Source organism: Musca domestica, unplaced genomic scaffold, assembly GCF_030504385.1.
Source record: "Musca domestica strain aabys unplaced genomic scaffold, Musca_domestica.polishedcontigs.V.1.1 17, whole genome shotgun sequence".
Classification (NCBI taxonomy): domain Eukaryota; kingdom Metazoa; phylum Arthropoda; class Insecta; order Diptera; family Muscidae; genus Musca; species Musca domestica.
In genome coordinates this window covers 3,681,095-3,702,294 of record NW_026712230.1, presented here as the reverse complement: position 1 = coordinate 3,702,294, position 21,200 = coordinate 3,681,095, and the positions used below count along the sequence as shown (strand labels likewise).

Here is a 21,200-nt window from a genome sequence, read left to right as displayed (position 1 = left end):
AGGAAATTAAAATCAGTACTTACATTAACCAAGACCATGAAATTACTGTTTTTTGTTATTAATATTGAAATGTGTTAATTTTATGCAAGAGAATTTTTGACACTCTCTGTATGCCTGAGTATAACGTTATTTGTTGAACAAACTATTAAGAAATTATTGTCATTATTATGAAAGCGCATGGAATTGGATATCCATTCAAAGGTTACTCAAGTGCAGCCGCTTGAGTGGCTGACTGAGTTGACAACCGATTGACTTATTTGCATGTTAATTGCATGTCACTTTACAAACAGGTCGGGCACAGCCATTGCACAGTGGTCGAGGTTGTATGGGAACAGCGACCAAAAATACTTTCAGTGCACATATCAGTATGAATCTTTGGTTATGGTACCTTGATGGGATAAAAATAAAAAATGTGACAAAATGGATATGGTCGATGCATGTTTTGGAATGGTCCCCTTACAACGTACCTCCCGAATAAGGGTTATTTTGCCCCATTCTTGTCACATTTCTACACCAGATTATAATGTGATTTGACATTTTACGTTCTAGGAGTTAAAAAATAATCTTACTGAAAATTATTGGAACGGCCTGCCTCTACCTGCGGGTCCCCCCGTAAAGATACCTCCAATAATAGAAGTATTTTTTATATAAATCAATTCCAAATTTAATTTTTTGTAAACAAAATAAAATAACAATTCAATATAAAATTAAATCAAATTTAAATTTTGCACAAATTATTTTTTTGACCCAAGGCCCGATTGAAATTGTAGATAATCGGTCAAAATTTAGGTATAGCTCCCATATATATTTCATCCAATTTGCCTTATATTGTGCACCAAACTTGTATCAGCCCAAATAGTATGGAATATAAGTACGACTAGATTGGACCTAAAAATAAGTATGTTCATCCGATTTGTTATTTTTGTCCTCCGCAGCCGTAATATGAACTCTGTAACAACGATATTTGGGGAAATATATCAAATATAACTCAGAAATACCCTTGCTATATGGCTCCCATATATATCTTCGTCCAATTTGCCTTTTATTGTGCACCAAACGTGTAATATTAGCCCAAATGAAATGGAATTTGGTATTTACGGCCAAATTGAGTCTGCTAACCAGTATGTCAAATTTGGTGGAAATCGATTCAGATATAGCTATAGCTACCATACATATTGTTCATCCGATTTGTTGAATTTGCTCTGCATAGCCGTAATGTGGACTCCGTAGTAACGATATTCGGGGCAATATATCAAATACAGCTCTGAAATACCTTTGTCAAATTTTATCGAGTTCGGTTCAGATTTAGATATAGCTCTTATATATATACCTATCCGATTTTAAGATAATTCTGTACCAAATGGATAATAAAAGCCCGAATTGAAAAGGGGCAAATGTCTCGACAAATTTAGTAGAAATCGATTCTGAGGATGATGTTCCTCCCATATATTAGATTCATTGGACTTTTTATTATTACTGTAATCATAGTTGGTATGAGTTAATTATCACAAATTCCCCATTAAAACCTTTATTTGTTATGTGAGGCTCTACGAAATATGCAAACTTTACTGGTTATTGTTTGGTAAAGTTCGCTGTCCCGTTATAAAAGGGCTCAGAAGAAGACGGTTAATAAGATCTGTGTTTGTTGAAACACAAGACTTTTTCGGGTATGATTTAGTCGAAACTTTTTTATATCTTTGTTTCTAGACTCCACGGCCTCCTCCTATAATTATCTAATCTATACAATGACAAATTTCTAAAGTCGGGTGCATGTATTAAAATTTTATGAACTGAGGGTGGAAGATAGTGCCATGGATATCTATTAGTTAACTCCTTAGGAGTTTCTAGTGCAAAGGCCTTTAACTTTTCGGCATTAATCAGAAGACAATGCTTGCAACATTATTGAAAACCCCTCAGTTACATCCTTATCAATCCCAAACAACAAAAACATATTCTATGTCACTAGCACCATAGAACTGACGAAATTGCAGCGAAGTCACTTCAGTATATTGGGCATAACATACAAATCTAACAAAATCTGAAAGCTAAATTAGCATTTTTAGAATCTTAGGGCCATTACTAATGGCGTGAAAAAAATCAAATTGGAGGATTCAGGGGGGAAAACAATTAAAACTTTACCTGAAATCCAATTTTATTTTCAAAATTAATCTTAAAGTCAACTCAGATCACTCACATCTTCTATATTATACACAACTACTAAACACACAAATAACTGCACTAAAAGTAAGTCAATACCTTGCTTTTCAATAATTATACCAAGATTTGTCATTTTAAAATGTATTTAATTTTGTAATACAGTTCTATTTTTACTCCACTTTTTCACTGATCCCACTGAAAAAAGCAACTAACTACATTTTCTCTTTTTTGATGCTATTCTCGAAGTGGGCCGTTAGAATGAAGTCAAGATAATTATGTTTTCTAAAAAGCTTAACCTCTTAAGAGTTCAGGTGTACACATTTGACAATGAATATCTGATTTTCATTTTTTGAATTTTGGCCAATGGCAGCGACCACTGTGCATTGGGCGGAATTGAAACATGAATTGAAAAATTCCAGTTAGAATATTATACCAGAAATTGAAAAAAGGTATTCTGCGGAAAACTGGTTTTCAATTCAAAGTAAACATTTCTCGTTTAGAAATATGAATGGAAATCTTTATAAAAGTTTCTCTGTACCGGTTTATAAAAATAGGTAGTTATTGATAAATTTCTTTTGGAAAAATTATTCAGTATATCCTCACCATAAAATGAAGTGTATATAAAAGTTGTCATTTTTTTTTAAACACGTCAAATTATTCGTCAGAAACCCAATAAAGAACTCTGTTTATGTTTAATGCCATAGAAGTCATTTGGATGAAAGAAGTGATGATTTTTACAATGGTGTACATTGGTGTATAGTTCTGGGGTTGAGCCCATGACAATGAGCTGCAAGTAATGGATGGTGTTACACTGAAACTTTCTTTGATTCCTAAATATCTCGGAACGATTTTGGACTTTGTAGAAACATCGAGGAGCTCATTGCCTTCTGTACATGGAGGAACACTATAGAAAAGAGCAGGGGGACTTTGACAACAAGTCGGTTCATCCTAGTGGTCTTACCTGTTCTAGCCTATTTGTGAATTGTCTGGTGGCATACGATCGAGTCCAGGTTGTTCATGTCCAAATTAAGCACCATTCAATGAGCATCCTTACTGATAACTGATAACATCCTGCCATTGGATTTCTTGCGTCAGTTTCAAGCATTAAGAAATGCGTTGAGAGTAAATTTTGGTCATGTACGGATCCTAGGCATTCCCGATACAATAGGTGATCACATGTAACTCCTTTTCGTTGACGTAATAATACTGGATACATATATACATAAGCAAGACACCTGTGTGGCGCTTTCTGTCAAAACCCAATCATTAAATGCTTATATAAGATTAATGGCAACTACAGAGTTTTTTTCGGACAGAGATAAAGCACTAAACAAGGCAGCCGAAGTGATAAGAGAACTTTGTTATAGCAGGACCAGTTACTATACATGTCGGTAGCCAGGCGTCCCAAAAGCCATCAAGTCAGGTTCCATCAAATCGAGAGCTATTCTTGACAATTGGAAACCCCTTCTTGAAATAGGTCCCAGGACATAGGAATATTGTGGGAAATTCAAAAAGGCTATCATCGAAGAAGTTGGGAGAAGATGGCACCTGGAAACCGGTTACAAGGTTTCTAGGCCCATCTGGCCGGTAATCACAAGAAAAAGAAGAATTCATGCATGATAAAGTGATTTCTTTATATTTGGATGGAAAACCACAAGTAGCTATCGTTAGAGCTCTCCAGCATTTAAATGTGAATAAATCTTTTGTGAAGCCCGACGTCAAGGAATAGACGGAAGAAAACAGTAACATCAGCAAAAATGGTTCGAAAAGTAAAGAAGCGACTTGATCGAAGCCCGCATCGCAGTGCCCGAAAAATCCCTCGTGAGCTGAACATATCGCAATATTTCATTCGGAAAATGTTGACAAAATGAGCTCGGGGTAAAGCCATTGAAATTGCAAAAAGTACAAGAACTTACACCGCAACAGAAAGAAAATAGACTCAAAAGAGCTAAAGAGTTGCTTCGCTTGGCTGAAAATGGTGAACTGCCGAATTTGGTTTTTTCGGATGAGAAAACATTCATTGTCCAGCAGTTTGTAAACAAACAAAATTATCGTGTTTACTTGCCTGAAGCTGAAAATGTGGACCTTCTGTTGGAAACCAGAACTCAAGCGCCGGCCATGGTGATGGTGTGGGCCGCCATAACAGCCATAACAGTCTCTCTCCGCTCGTATTAATCGACCGTGGCATCAGAATAAATGCCGAATATTATCGGTAAAATATTCTGGAGGGTGTATTAAATCCTTGGGCACGCAAACATTTTTGCCGCAGACCTTGGAAATTCCAACAGGACTCATCACCATCGCACTCAGCACGCGCCACCCAAGAATGGTTACAAAATGAGGTTCCTCGCTTCATTTGCACAATGACCACCAAAATCTCCGGATGCCAATCCGTTTGACTATTGTGTCTGGAGTATTTTGGAAAGCAAGGTTGGCACTAAAAAATACCAAAGTGTCGATCACCTTAAGCAACCGCTTCGCTGGGAATGGGCCAAAATACCGCAGGCAGAATGTGACGGTTTCATTGGCCTTTTGAAAGCCATAATTCGTGGCAAAGGTGACCAGTTCGAAAAATTCTAAACTTATTCTAAAATTTGATGGTATTTCTGACATTTTTTGCTTTCATTCAATAAAATTAAAAAAATAAAAATTATGGCGTTTGACTTTGTTGCAGTTTTCCATCTCACCCTGTATATATACCGTATTTATTTTGGTCCGATATGAACAATATAAATAGGACATTATAACTCCATTCCTTCAGAATAATTGAATAATTTGAATAATCGTCATAGATGTCAACATTTTTTTAAATAATCGAATATTGGCTGAGAGCATACGCCCGTCGGCAGAACCGACTGATACTTTTTTTCAACTTGACTTAAATATAATTGTCAGTTAATTATCTGAATATGATGAGTTGTCGCGCTATCTGCGGTAGACCCAATTATTTTTACTTTCACACGAGACTGGAATTGCCCACAAAATCCAGCCACAACAACAACAATACTCCAGATCATCTACTTCCTTTCCATAAAAATAATGCCGCTAATTGCATGAACTCGAACTCTTTCATTGGTTTCCATTTTTATTTTGGTAAAAAAAAAAACGCAGAATAATTTTGTTTATAGAAATACGCACGCAACCGTAATCCGATTATAATGATAAAAATTACATTTCATGTCAAAACAAACTACCCAGCCAAAAGAACAAAGAAATATCATTAACACATTTGCGCGGTGAGGCTTTTGACATTAGCCGAAGGCATGCTCCTCTTGACCAATGGGGAAGTAAGTTGGCGTTTGACGAACGTACGTAACAAAACAAAGCCACAGATGCTGATTAATTTGATTAGCAGAGGCGGGAGATGGGACAGACAGTTCATTACCATCCGAAACCATCTTCTGAGATAAATCTTGATAGGACGGTATTTCGCAAATATTTTTAGTTGTTTGTTTTTTGATGCATTGTTTGTTTTTGAACATTTTGAAAACATTCTTGATGTTATTGTTTTGCCGATTTTTTTGCAACTAATTGAGTTGTTTGCCAACCAAATAATCAAAATATATAGAGGAGAAAACAACATAAAATTTGGATCTTGTTGAAACGTCATTGCGAAGAAGGAGATGTGTTTTGATGTTACAAACTTCTAGACACAAAACACACAAAACATAAACAAATAAAAAGGTAATTTTCGACCTTACAAAAGCCGAAAGGTCCCCGCTCCCTCTATGAAAGATAGCGTTTTTTGTAATAGTATGGCCGCATATACAGATCTATTATGATCTGCCTTGTTTTGGTGGCAAATTCCGACTTAACTCTGTATTTTTTTATATTAAATTAAGTAAAACCGGACCTAATATTTGAAAGCCTTAAAAAACTTAAATTATGGTCACATTAGCAAGGAAAATGGTTTATATTCAGGCATGTCACAGAAGTTTTACGAAATCGATTTATTTCACCTTTTCCAAATCGTTACGATTTGCTTTTGCTTCTTCAGCACTCGTACGTTTTGACTAATCCGAAAAAAAAAAATCATTTCACATTTTTGAAATAAAAATATGGTAACTCCATGAAAAAAAAAAGTCGTAAACAAATTATTGACAATTAAAAAAGGAGTTTAAATTGTTTTTTATAATATAAACACCAAAAGTAAAAATGCCAGGGGCTTCAATACTTGCTGTAATGGATGAAGAAATAAATCTGCGGTCTACTGAAAAAATTCGTCGCCGGACATTGAGGAACGCATCAGATCCTTTATCTCACTCAAATGCAGAGTAAGGATCCACCAGCAATGAGTTATTTTCAAATTTATTTTAATAATAATTTATTTCTACAGGTTTATAACTTATTATCGGCTAAATAAAGAAGCTTTTGTTTTAGTTTTCTCCCCACCTCAAACGTTCCAATATACCGGCTATTATCCAGCTTGCAACAGCGCTTAGGTTTTTGGCTACGGGTGCATTTCAAGGAGTTATAGGTAGAGATGTGGAGCTAAGCCTTGGGAGAAGTACAGTTTCTACAATTATGTTGAGAGTTATTAATGCAATTGAAGCTGAAATTTGTCCACATTGGATCAAATTAAGAATGTCTTCCGAAGAAAAAAGAAAGTCAGTTGTACATTTCTACACCTTCTTCTTCAACACATATGGCAATAATTCAACAATACAAGTCTGCCGTTCATTTCTGCATATTTTTTGCGTTTTCATCATGGATTAGAAAAATAATAGATTTTTTGTAAAATAAATTCCAAAAACATGTTCATTCTAAGAGAATTTGGTTAATACAATATTTTCTGTTAAATGTATGTGTCTTCTGTTTATTTTTTACGTTAAAATCACTAAACATTTCAATTTCACCCTGCTTTTTGAAAGTGATATCAAAACGCAAAATTTTTGCGTTTTCCCTTTTTTAGAGAAGCTAAAACAGTTTTCGTTTTCACTCTTGAACGATTTTACATTCTGTGACATGCCTGATTAAGTGTTTTTTTTTTTTATTTCTTACTTAATAGGTTGAAAAATTTAAGTATTGATCTACAATTCCAAACCTATTTATTTATTTATTTTAAGCCTGATCTACTTAACAAATTTGTTGCTTTTCAAAACCTGTTCGGCACACTTCACGTTTTTGACACATTTATTTGTTAGTGGAATTCATTTCAATTTTATATTCAAATTAATATCATGACGAAGGTTTTATATGTTTGGGATTTTTTTCAAAATTTTAAAAATAAAAGCAAAACACTTTATACGTCACATGATGTGGGTTTCAAATGTTGTGGCGTCACAAGGAGAGATAAATAACTAATTAGTTATTTTCTCCCGGGATTTACTTAGTTCTTGGGAAGATTAATCAATCGATCTATAATAAATGCGGGATATAATAAATTTTAAAATAAATTATTGACTTAGATTCTTGTTATTTATCCACTCTCCAAATTGATTTTGTCATACTGGCTATAGGGGGTTGTATAATTAAGATTACAAATGATTGCTTTGCGACGTTGATAATGGGTTAACGTATGAATAGTTATTAAAAGATTAACCTCTTTGAGATCTGAATGACTATAAATTTTTTAAAAAGTAAAATGATTTTCAGATTTCTCTCAAAGTTTACGCATTGAAAACAAATTGGCACAGCCTCTTTTCGAAAATAAATGAACAAAAGAAATAAATCAGTAAAGAAACATCCGGCTTAGATAAAATTTCATGGGTTGTAATTTTCATACCCTACATCATACAATGGAGGGTATATTAGGCTTGTCATTCCGTTTGTAACTCTTCGAAATAAGCATTTCAGATCCAGAGTGTATATATTCCTGATCAGCCATGTCTATCTTCCGAACGGAACGAATTAGGATAGGGAGGGTATTTTAAGTTTGTCATTCGGTTTGTAACACCTCGAAATATAAATTTTAGATTTAGCGATGTCTGTCCGAATTCTGGCATTTAATGTTCCTCATTGATGATGTTCCCATTATTCAAATAATATCATTGTAAAGAACTGTCCTTGTAGATAAATATTGTGTCATAGACCACATAAAACGGTATCTCCCGATTTCTCCTCAGGGTCTCCTTTTTGTGTCGTTCCTAACACAAGAATTCTATATGTCAACACTTATAAACAAAACTTTAAAAGTTTTAGTTTCCGAATTTGGTCCAGTCGAAATTAAAATATTATTTACTTGTTATACCTCAGGTCGATTCACTCACTTAAGATTTGAAAAAAAAAAAACATATCTGTACTTATAGGTGAAATTAGTTCCATAATATTTACGGAATTTAGAAAAAGTGTCATAATAAGGTATACAACATTGCTATCTACAAACAGGCCGTTTCCGATTTGGTACAATTTCATAACTTTCAAACTTTGACCAAATGCTTTTTTATATTATTTTAAGAATTTTCTGCATTGGATTTCTCAACAAATTTTAAGGTCAAGACTAGTGAATTTGTTTAACTATTTTAACATTTCTTGGCAATATATCATTGGTTTTAAAATATTTTTATGACTTTTAGGAGGATTTCTGAACAATAATCATGGATTTTTCAGGAATATTTCTCTAGGATCTTATGACAGGAACACAAGGATTTTCCGAGATCCAATGTTCGATTATTTAAATATATTTTGACCTAGGTAGGTTTCGAAGGAATGGGCCAATATTGTCAATTTCTTATCGGACCTGCCTACCGGAATGAGCTGTCACTGGAATAATGTTAACAGCCGTCGGACGAGTGGCTTAGAAATGACAGCAGCCTAAAGTTGGTTGCAGTTTTTTCATTTCACCCTGTAGACAATTCTCTTTCAGGGGGTAAAGTACTCAGAAGGAACTCCTCGTGTGGATTTGAAGCCAATTCCATTGAAAAATGTGGCTAAAATCACCAAAATACCCGAAATGGGGGGTACCATTGTATATATGGGGGTAAAGTGTTCACAGAGAACTTCTTGTGTAGAATTTCAGACAATTCCATGAAAAAATGTGGCTAAAATCATCAAAATACCTAATATCGGGAGGAACAGTAATGTGAGGGATATACAATATCGTGGACCTATAAAGCCCACCTTCGAACTTGACCTGTATATAGTTCAATAGTTCTAAAAATCACCCTTTACAGATTTTATTTAAATATCTATCAACAAATATTTGTAGGTCAATTAATTACCATCGGCTAGCTGACAAACTGATGGACTAAAAGTAAAAATAAGTGGCATTGCTCCAGAAGATTCGAATTCTTAAGAGTCGTTTTAAATAAACGTTCATATCAAAGCTAGACATTTCTGGAGAGCTAGATGGAGACAGAAGAATAACTGGAACATTTTATGATAAAATGAAAAAAGTAAGCAACTGCTTATATTGATTTCGCCTCATTCATCACCATGTTTGTGTGTTTTATTGAAATTAAATTTCCTTTTATTTTCACTTATCACAATTGGCGTCCACGTCTGTACTAGGTGACTTGTTGATGAAGAATTCATTCTTTGTTCGCCCTGTCGCCATAATTGATCATCTGTTTAGGGGGGAGTTCCCAGAGCCATGCTCAAGCCTGAGCGAGCGTAAATTACGAAGTTTATTTTTTTGTCAATATTTCGCATGCAAATAGAATATTTAAACAAAAAATGCCGGCGTAAAGAACCTCTCAAGTATGAATGGTTGACTGATAAGTCAGTGTTTATTGTTGAGCTTATTTTTGGTTTGGTTTTGTTAAAGCAACCCATAAATGCACTGCATGCTGGCCACGATGTTAAGTAATGGTCTTGCTAAGTACGCTTGCGAAAATCCCCACTACTTGCATTGGGGGAACTTCTAAGGTCAAATTGGCTGAGATTTTTTCATGGAAAGGAAATAATTAATGGATCCATGTCCATGGAACCCTTCCCACCCTAAAAATAGCGGGTAATTGAAACACTTGTCATATTTAAAATACAATTTAAATATCATAAAAGACAAACGGTTCTTAGTGCTCTTATATTAATAGTCTTGATGGTCTTATTTCCCATTATTTTTAAAAGGTGATCCATCAACATTCCCTAACACAGATGTGTGCATTGGGAATGTTGTGGTAGGGAATTTCATTGCAATAAAATAGCAACGATTTTACATAAAAACCTAACACACCACATCGTATGCTCAGAGCTTATGTGGTTTGTAATACAATACATACTTACATATTGTGATGTATTACCTTAACTGGGTTTTCCGCACAGACAAAAGTACGCAGCACACACACACACAGGTACACACAACAGTTATCTAAAATGAAAGTGAGAAAGTTGGTTAGTATGCTGATGTAAAACGCATATAATGTTTAAATGAATTGAGAAAAAATTGCGTTATAAATATTTTGATTATCTTATCGGTTCAGTTAATATTAATTATATTTACACCCACTAGAACAGACAAAAATCGAACAGCGAAACCTTGACCGCCAGTGAAATTATTACGTATTAAGTTTTTAGTTTTCTTTGAAGGGATATGTACTTGTACTGAAAAACAAGTTAAAAAGTATTAGTCGGTTTTGTTGACGGATATATACCCTCTGCCAATGTTTGTTAATTTAATATATTTTGCTTTCGTTGTGATTGTTGTCTTTATGGGGGAGGCTCCAAAGGAATGGGCCGATAATGTGAATTTCTATCTGACATAAGTCTGATATAAATATTACAACCTGCCAGATTTTGACTATATCGATTGTTTCATTCCACTACTGGAATGAGTAACATTAAAAGTAATTCTAACATGTGTTTTCAATATTATGCGAATAATTGGTAATCAAAAACCAGAAGGAGTTGACCGATATATTCCATATTACATAATTCACATCATATCTCTGGTTTAGATATAAGTATGGGAAATAGTGCTCCGTTGTGGGTGAGGTACCAGAAGGAGTGGATCAATATCTGTTTACTTTACTCCATATCAGGCTTTAATAAAATCATTGAAATATGTGATATTTAAAGAGAATGGGTTGTTTATTTCACTTTTATAATCATTTTGTTATTAAACAAATAAAAAAATGTGTATATCTCTGGGCCGAACTTTGAATACCTTCCACCATTTGGGACGAATTTGGTAATTTAAAAAAAAAAATCGTTAAAAATTCTGTTAAAATCATAAAAATAACGAATGTAGCCATTTTATAAGGGTCTATACGACGACGTGGACCTGCATATGAAACTTTTGTCATAAGCCTTTACAATATTCAAATGCGAAACTTGAAAAATTTGGGTGAATAAGTCGCTACCGTTATATGGGGGCTATACGAAGACGTGGACCTGCACAGACATTTTTTTGCCATAGGCTGTAGTATCCATTACGAACTTCAAATATCAAATTTGAAACATTCCGGGTGAATAATGTCACTTAAATCACAAAAAAAAAAAAACCGAAAATAGGGAGGTACCGTTATACGAGGGTTATAAGAAGACGTGGACCTGCACGGACAATTTTCTGTAATAGCATCCATTACGAACTTCAAATTCCAAATTTAAAACATTTCCGGTGAATAGTGTCGCTTAAATCCCCAAAATACTGAAAATATAGAGGAACCATTATATGGGGCTATACCAAAACGTGGAACTACATGGACCATTTTCAATTCCAAAGGTAGACAAAATATACATTTGAGTAAAATTTTATCAAACTATTTCATTTCGTTCGGAAGCTAGAATGATTTAAACAGACGGACAAGCGGACATCGCTAAATCGACATAGAATTTCATGCTGATCAAAAATATATGCGTTGTGGGGTCTAAAATGTATATTTCGAGGTGTTACAAACGGAATGAAAAACTTAATATACCCTCCATACTATGGTGGAAGGTATAGAAATTATTACTACAGGTACCAGGAGTAGCGGGCCGATACATACGTCTTGTGTTAGTAGGAATATTGACATGCGTGAAATCTGAATCGATTGGGAAGTTTATTCCACATTTTATGAGGGTTTTGACCCTAAGATCCCTAGGTGGGGAAGAACTTAATGGAGTGGGCAGATATTGTCCATTTTCACAGCTGATCTGGTACTGATGGAAATATTAGGATTTAAAAAGTTTACTACAAGGTCCATTTGTGTCCATTCTCGCACCTGACCTAGCACTGATGCGAATATTAGGATTTGCAAAGTTGCAGTCAAATATTTTCTTTAAAATTTTCGGCGTTTTGTGGGGGAGGTATCAGAAGAAGTGGACCGATGGAGCCCATCTCGACCTAAGTTTGTTAATAATATTACGATGTACCAGATTTGGGCCAAATCTCCCTTCGTGACTTATCGTCGCATCAGCCAGACAGACAGGCGGACACCCCTAGATCGACTCCAAATTTCCAAAAACGGATTTGGTACAAAATCCATTATTTCGATAGGTACGTTATGATCACTGGACCATATGATTAGAGGCTGGACCATATGACTAGAGGCGTAATAAGGAAGACAATGTATGTAGGCGCTACTGAACTGAAACATTTAATCAAGAACTCCAATATCTAGAATTAGGCATTTTTGATACAAAGCGTGGAACAGCATTGATAATTTTTTGCAAGTTAGCTTTAAACTTGACAAGAACTTGAAATACCTACATTTGGGGAAATGAAATAAAAAAATATTAATAAAAAACGTAAGAAATACTTGACATCGGAGATCGTATAACCTAATTTTTAAATCAATGATGATAGATATCAAATTGTAAATGTAAGGCTATATAAGGGCCTAAAACGCAGTTTGGATAGACTAATAATGATCTCGAATATTTTTTTATTTGACACTTTCCCCAAAAATTAAAATTATTGGTGATTTTAAATAAGATTAGGAATGTATAAAATTGGCAGCGAAAAACGTATAAATATAATTTTTATTTTTAATATATGTATTTCGAATATAATATTCTTAAAAAAATGTTCATAGAGTGAAGTATACGAAGTTTTTTGTTACTTTTTATCTCAAAATTTTATGCTTCAGACTCCCATAATGAAATTTTATGTAGAATATTTCATCCTTTGACTTTGAGATTAGAAACGTACAAAAGTCAACAGCCTCTGGTCTGGTCTCTTTATTAAAATTTAAAATCAAAACACCATAATGTATATAATATTTATAAATTCTTGGAGATACATATATAAGATTTAAAGCTATTATGTACTCCGAATTCAAAAAAAAAAAAAAGACAAAAAGAAATATAATCCTTTTTAGGAAAAAAATATATTATCAGAAATACTGTCAAGCCCAAAATGTAAAGATTTCATGATCTTAATCCGAATTTTCAAAAAACAATAAAAAAAAGTAGTAAGTTCGGTCGGGTATTTGGAAAATTTTCAGTTAAAATCTTAAACATAACGAATATCAGAAGGTGTCGATACATGAAGGATATACGATATTGTGGACCTATAGAGACAATTTTATTTCTGGGGGTAAAGTACTCACAAAGAACTCCTTGTGTAGAATTTCAGACAATTCCGTTCAAAAATGTGGCTGAAATCATCAAAATGCCGAATATCAGAATGAGCCGTTATATGGGGGATATACGACATTGTGGGCCTATATAGACAATTCTCTTTCAGGGGGTAAAGTGCTCACGAAGAACTCCTTGTGTAGAATTTCAGACAACACCATTGAAAAATGTGGCTAAATCATCAAATACAAAAATTGATAATATCGACCCACCCCATTACGTACCTCCCTCACAAAGGGTCAACATTTGTAATAATTATAGAATCTCATAGAATCTGAAATACAAATACAAGATCTGGTACGTAGATGAAATATATTGGACCGCTTCTTCTGAATAATTATATATCTCATAAAATGCAAAATAAGCACTTGATTATCTTCAAATTTCATACACTTTCTCCACCAGAGATCTGATAGGAATATGCAATCTATCAGTTTCTTATATCACGCGATACCAAATTTGTTAAAATATATTTTTAAAACTTTTTTACTGGCAAAAATGGAATTGGACACAATATTTAATCCCGATTCATTTATTTTTAAAGATTTTCTTTTCCTAATGATGGGGTATTAAAAGTTCGTTTTTACTTGTTTGATGTACCTTTGATAGTAAAGCTGGGACCGAAAGTAGTGCAAATGGAATAGAGGAATGTACTTAATTCAAAAAATTAGGGTCTCTTTTACTTATTGCTTAAAAAATATATACAAATACTTTCAGAGCAACAGTACATTAATTCATTCATTTTTTCATTTTGCAAGTACAATAATTTTTAAAGCTAAAAATGTATTTCCCTTATACTTATTCATTTGTAGTTTGGGGTAAAAAATTAGGCATCCAACTATTCCCTTGCTTACGTCTCTTCTTGACAATGAATGTAAATAGCCTCTTGTAATGACCTAGGCGGTAGCATGAGGCATCCACAAGTGGCCCTTCTATTGTCTGTTCAACGCTTCAAGTCTATTGACCCCTTTGATGTATCTCTGTATGTGTGCAGTTCTGTGTGTGTGTGTGTGTGTGTGTGTGTATAAGCAGTCTACAGCAAAAATAATGCAAACAAAAATCTCTTGTAACAACCTCTGCCCCGGTCCCGCAAGCAATTGAATGAAGACATTCTCTCTATAGCGTGTACTTAACGTACTCATTACTCTTAATTACGATTTTTCGATGATTGTCCGTCCGTTATTTCGTCTAGGTATTCAATGTTTACGTTTCAAAGGTCGCTGCTATATCATGTATCATGTGCTCGTCGAGGAATACCCTAACCAATGACGATTCGAAAGACAGCTTGATTGAACGACCTTTTGTGTGAGCGGAATTTTAATTATTTTATTTTTTTACATTCCCCCTCACCCTTTGGCTAAATATTTATTCAATAATAAGACAGTTTTTATTTTGTTGTTTTTTTTTTCTTTTTCTGTTTTTATTTATAAAAATGTTGTTGTTTTGTTTTCTTAATACAAGAATGGAATGCCTACGAAAAGCTAACATAACAATTACAATTTTGAATCGTATTTAGTTAAACAAAAATTATTTCCAAGGAAAACAATGAAATCTATTTGTTTATAACAACAAAAAAAGGTAACAATAACAAATGAAATCGATTTTTTCCGTTAATATTTCAATAACATGTTTTTGCTTATTTTTCAGCTTTTTTCCATTTCGTAAATAAAATATAGAGGCTTAATAACAAAAAAAAAAGTTTGCTTTTAGCTTAGATTTAATTAAGATTAATTAATTATTATATATTTTTTCCTACAGACTAGAGCTGCTGCTGCTGCCTTTGCCCCTTGGCTGAGGTAGGGGTTGGAAAGTCCATCGCTTAAAACGAGATTTGTTGTCTTGACTCGTGCTAATGATGAAATATCAAATTTGTTGTGTGGTTGTTGTTGTAGTACGTCTAATAAATTTTGCGGCAATTGCAATGTCTCTACAGCTGCATTCAGCAATTGCCTGTTATAAGTTTTCCTGGAGAATGTAATCAACCTTGCGTTATGTTGGCGGCTGTGTCTGCTGCTATTTTTTTGTTCTTAATAATATATACTCCAGTATTGTAGATTGTTGTTGTTGGTTTTTGTAAATATTGGCATTACAATTTATTTGTTTGTTAATGAACACCATAAACGTCGGATTGTCGCTTCGGCTACAAAGATTATACATCGTTCATCGTGTAGGGTAATCTTCGAATTGTTCTTAGCAACTATTTAAAGTCCAAACGTTTTCAGCGTTCTCTCTGGTTTTCTTTTTGGTCATCATAATCTCAAGTAGTTTAAGGTACATTCCCACACGATATGGGGAATTGTTCAAATATGCCCTCGTACTGCTGATTAACACCGCAAAAGGGCTCACACATTGGGCAGCTCCACCACTGGATTCTCAGCAGCATCCCAGTTGGCTTCACAGAAATCAACCAGTAGAGATTCGGGTTTGTTTAGTTGTTCTTCATTCTGTTCGCCGGTCCATGTTTTCTGGACCAAGCAGCAGGACTCGACATTGGTTTTGCCTAAAATGCGGCTCAATTTGATGGGGCAATCCACCTTGATGACATAGATGTCGTTTTCATAGCAAAAGGCTTCCAGCAGCACTTCGTGCATGTGGGTGGCAGAGTCGCCGGCTTGTGGCACAGCCATCAGGCAGAAGAGTGAACCTTCAGGGGCCTTAGATAGAACTTTGATGGCGGCACTCAGGCCCACAATGACACGAGACTCAGTCTGGGCCTTCATCAGGGCACTCTTGATAGTGCGTCCAATTTTCGCGTAATCCATTTTTAAATCCATCGAATTGGTTTGGGGGTTTTGTTGTTGGTGATAGGATTGAATCTGCATAGCTTCCACGACCATATTGTTTTTGTTGTTGCAATTAAAATGCTTCTCCTTGTATGAATCAATTTTCACAAAACTACTTTCAGTTGCTGCTCCGATTACACTTGACGACAACACGGGGCTTGTTGTGGGTGTTTGAGTGTTTGCTTTTGGTCTCAATAGACTTTTTTTTATTTGCTTTGCTTTTGTCAACTATTGCTGTTTGCTCAATGGCTTTCAGTTCTTTTTCTTGTTGTTTTTGTTTGCTCTTGTATTGTTATGAAATTCTTTTCGCGCAAAATTGTTTTTGTAATTCACTTTAAACGTTTACTTTGCTGTTTTGCGATACGATTTTACTTGGCTATCCGCCGCTGTTGTTTCAATTTTGAGTGGTAATTTCACAATGAATACCCATTGGCAAAGAGGGCCAGCTTTTATATCGCCAGCTCTCTTAGCAGACGCCAGTTCCATTGAATTTCACAAGAAATCCATGAAAAAAACAGCAACAAACAGTCGAACACATTCACATGCACACCCATTGAAAAGCTCTCTCCTCTTGTTTCTCTTCGACACGAATACAAAGAGGAGCCCCCCAATTTTTCTCATTTAGCTATAGGTAAACACTAACAACAACAAGAGAGTATATGAGGCAGAGAGTAGCATTTGGGGGATTTTCAGAATCTCTCTGGTGGTTAGTTCAACAGAATTCCCCATAAATACTTGCGGAAACTTCCCAAGGGAAATTAGTTGCATGCGTTGATTTGTGGGACAGATGTTGGGGTTTGCCGGAATTGTTGTTGGATGATAGGTCGGTCGATCTGTCGATATGGTAATTCGGTATGAAAGGGAAAATTAGGTGTTAATAAAATTTAAAACAGTAGCTACTTTAAATTGTGGAAAAACCCAGATCATTAAAACTATGTGTGGCTGTAATTTGTCTTGTCAAAAATATGTCAAATTTAGGGGATTTTATTTGAAACCAGACAAAATATTTTTGAAAAAATCCCATCAAAAGGTATTTTATTAGTTTTTATTGCCTCCAGACAATTTCATTTCATTCATTACTGGAATTTCACATGATTGCGTTTTGTGGGCTTGTCCCATAATTTGATGTGGGGCACCAAGTCGAGAGAGCCGGAGATGCAAGAGGTAGATCTCTTAAAAAATAACACTCATTTTATCTACTCTCATTTGATGAAACGCCAAACGTTTTGATTTCAAACTCACTTGTCTCTTTGTACTCAACGCTAATAGCTTTTGTATCGAGCACGTTGAGGAGACAGACTACCCTACCAGCCAGAGAAATGTGATAACCAGTTTGCTTGATTGAGCACGTTTCGTTGTCGGCGACAAGCAAATAAGGGGAGTCTTAATTGTTGGCAGGTCAGTGATTTGCATTTTTAAGAATAAATGAAAGAAAGAAATACGGTCAAAGCCCTGGGAAAATTTTCAAATGCCAGTCTGGAATGTTTCAACTTTCTTGTGGTTACCTTGAAATACAGTTAGCAATAAAGTTGAGGTAGTATGCATGTTGTTGGTTAGGTACTTCCAAAACTGAAAAGAAACTTCAATTTGATATTTTCAGCATGACTCATTCGAAAACTATTTAAAAAATTTAACCAGTTATGCAACTCTCAACTAAAAATGTAGATTATTACTCTCTTGGCATTCTTTATGCACTCCATTCATTTATGTTGTGATATTGATGCTGGGAAATCCCAATTTTTTTACTTAAATTGTTTTTTTTTTTAATGTCTACATACATATATGGTCGCTATGTAGGCATCAATCTTAAATCAGATATGGAAGCTTAGCTCAATGAGTTCACCATTGTGTTAGGCAAATACGATCCATATGTACACTATGCACACTCCATGTCTCGTATAAAAAAGGGTTTTTGATTTTATGTCTGTCCAAGAATCATACTCAAAATAAGGATCTTAGACCCACAATGTATATAGGGTAAGTGTGCCTAAGTTCGGCATGTCCCAGTAGTCGGCACTTTTTATTTTTAAGTCCAAATAAATGAAACTATTATAACTAAATATATTTTGTTTACCTCAAATATATTGCCAGGTATCTTTGTACCAGGGTTGGGCATATTGCACTAAATTTTTAGTGCACTAAGAATTAAATAATTAGTGGTAGTGCAATTTTTAATTCCACTACCACTAAAGGGTTAGTGGTAGTGAAAAATAAATAGCACTACCACTAACGCTTTAGTGATATTTAAAAAAAATTGCACTGGTAGTGAAATTTTAATAGCACTACCACTAAATTTAGTGATTTTTCAAAAAAAATTTGCACTACCACTAAATTTTAGCGAAGCCAAAAAAAGCACTATGTATATAAGTATTATAGCAGCTACAATGAAGATTATTGAAGTGAGTAGGGAACAACAATCCAGAATATATAGCACATATTCATAAAATTTGATTACTTTTCTAAATAGCACTAATTTAGTGCTATTTTTTATGAAATACCACTAATTTAGTGCAAGTTTTTTTAAATACCACTAAATTTAGTGGTAGTGCTATTGAAATTTCACTACCACTAAAATTTAGTGGTAGTGCAATTTTTTTTTAAATATCACTAAAGGGTTAGTGGTAGTGCTATTTATTTTTCACTACCACTAACCCTTTAGTGGTAGTGGAATTAGAAATTGCACTACCACTAAATGAACAGTGATAGTGAAATTATTAGTGCACTAAAAATACAGTGCATTATGCCCATCTCTGCTTTGTACACAATTTCGCTAAGAAAAGATGAGTTATTCTAATAAAAATTAAATTTTTGTCTGTGAAGGTCCTCAACAATCCATATTCTTAAGAAAAGTACAATAAAGACGTCGAATCAGTTTAACTTAACAAAAATATTGCATTTTAATGAATTAATTTGTTATTATTATTAATTATGCTTGCAAAAAAATTGATATACCGACTGTTAGAACATGCCATACCGACAATTGACAAGTGGTGCCGACTACTGGCAAAAAAAACATTGTTTTAATAAAACTACAAATTTATGAAATTTAATAAAAAGTTATTTAAACTTTATTTATTACTAGCTGAACCCGGTGCGCTTCGCTACCCCTTTTGATTTTATATGCATTCAAAATTTTATTTACGAATATATGTTGGTTAAAAAAAAAAAAACAAATTTAAAAATTAAAAAAAATATAATGCACTACTTTAATGCGTAAATAACCAAAATGACATACATACACGAAGGGTTTGTCATTCGGATTTATTTATTTCATAGCAAATACCAAGCGTGCAGTAAACTGCAATCTTTTGAAGTTGAGTGGCATTTCTATTGCAATTAGTGAACTCGAGATAGCAACATACTTCGCCGTAATAAGCGTATTTCAAACCAATTGTTGTGTTGTTTTTTAGTGTTAGCCTAAGGCGTTGTGGGTCAATGGTTGTTATTAAAATCATATCCCAATCTGATCCGATTTAAATATAATCAAAAAAAAAAAAAAAATACTTTTACACCAAACTCCGCCACACCTTTCATATTTCATTGAAATTGGTGCGTCAAATATGTGAAATCGGCCGATAATATATATATGGGACCTATATCCAAATCTTAACTAATTTCCAATTAATTTGTCACATTTATTATTGTAACCAAATTCCGCCATACATTCTGAATTTCATTGGTATCGGTCATATATATCATGTTTGGTGCATAACATATATAAAATCGGCCGAAATATATATGTTAGCTATATCCAAATCTCAACTGATTTCAATATAATTTGGCAATTTTTTCTGGTGCCAGATTTTGTCTCTCTCGCTTTGGGTGCATCAAATATGTGAAATCGGCGGAAAATATATATGGGAGCTATATCCAAATCTGAACCGATTTTAATATAATTTGACTAATTTATTTTCTAATCAAAATCCATACATTACATATTCCAAATTTCTTTGGAATCGAACATACATATCGTGTATGGTGCATAAAATACCTGAAATCGGCCGAAAATATATATGAGAGCTACATCCAAATCTGAACAGATTTTAATATAATTTGACAAATGTATATTTGTTTTAATTTCCGCTACACATTCCAAATTTCATTGAAATTAGAGATACATAGCGTGTTTGGTGCATCAAATATGTGAAATCGGCGGAAAATATATATGGGAGCTATATCCAAATCTGAACCGATTTCAATTTAATTTGACAAATTCATTTTGGCTCCCAATTCCGTTACTTATTTTAAATTTTATTACAATTGGAAATACATATCGTGTTTGGTCCACCAAATACATGGAATCGGCCGAAAATGCATATGGGAGCTATATCCAAATCTGAACCGATTTCAATATAATTTGGGAAATCAATTTTTTAGATAAAATCTATCACACGTTTCAAATTTCGTTGAAATTGGGTATACATAGCGCGTTTGGTGCATCAAATGCTTGAAATCGGCCGAAAATGTATATGGGAGCTATATACAAATCTGAACCGATTTCAATATAATTTGAAAAATTTATTTTCGGATTAAATCCCGTCACACATTCCAAATTTCATTGGAATCGAACATTCATATTGTGTTTGAGGCATCAAATGAACGAAATCGGTCGAAAATATATATGGGAGCTATATCCAAATCTGAACCGATTACAATATAATTTGGCAAACTTATTTTTGTTCCAAATTCCATTACGTATTCCAAATTTGGAGACTGTATCTTCAACCAATCAATAGATATGTGCATATAAAATCTAAATTTTTGGGAGGTACCTCCGATTCTGATGCTATATCTCCAGTTCCAAGTGGAAATTAAAAAATG

At 34.0% G+C, this 21,200-nt stretch overlaps 1 protein-coding gene across 1 annotated transcript; it reads right to left on the bottom strand.

Annotated features, from left to right (window-relative positions):
* Positions 1-15,023: 15,023 nt before the first annotated feature.
* Positions 15,024-16,808, bottom strand: LOC101897064 (growth arrest and DNA damage-inducible protein GADD45 alpha). The gene has a single exon (XM_005186765.4). The coding sequence runs from the start codon at positions 16,431-16,433 to the stop codon at positions 15,939-15,941; it is 495 nt and encodes a 164-aa protein (XP_005186822.2). The 5' UTR covers positions 16,434-16,808; the 3' UTR covers positions 15,024-15,938.
* Between the last annotated feature and the right edge of the window lie 4,392 nt (positions 16,809-21,200).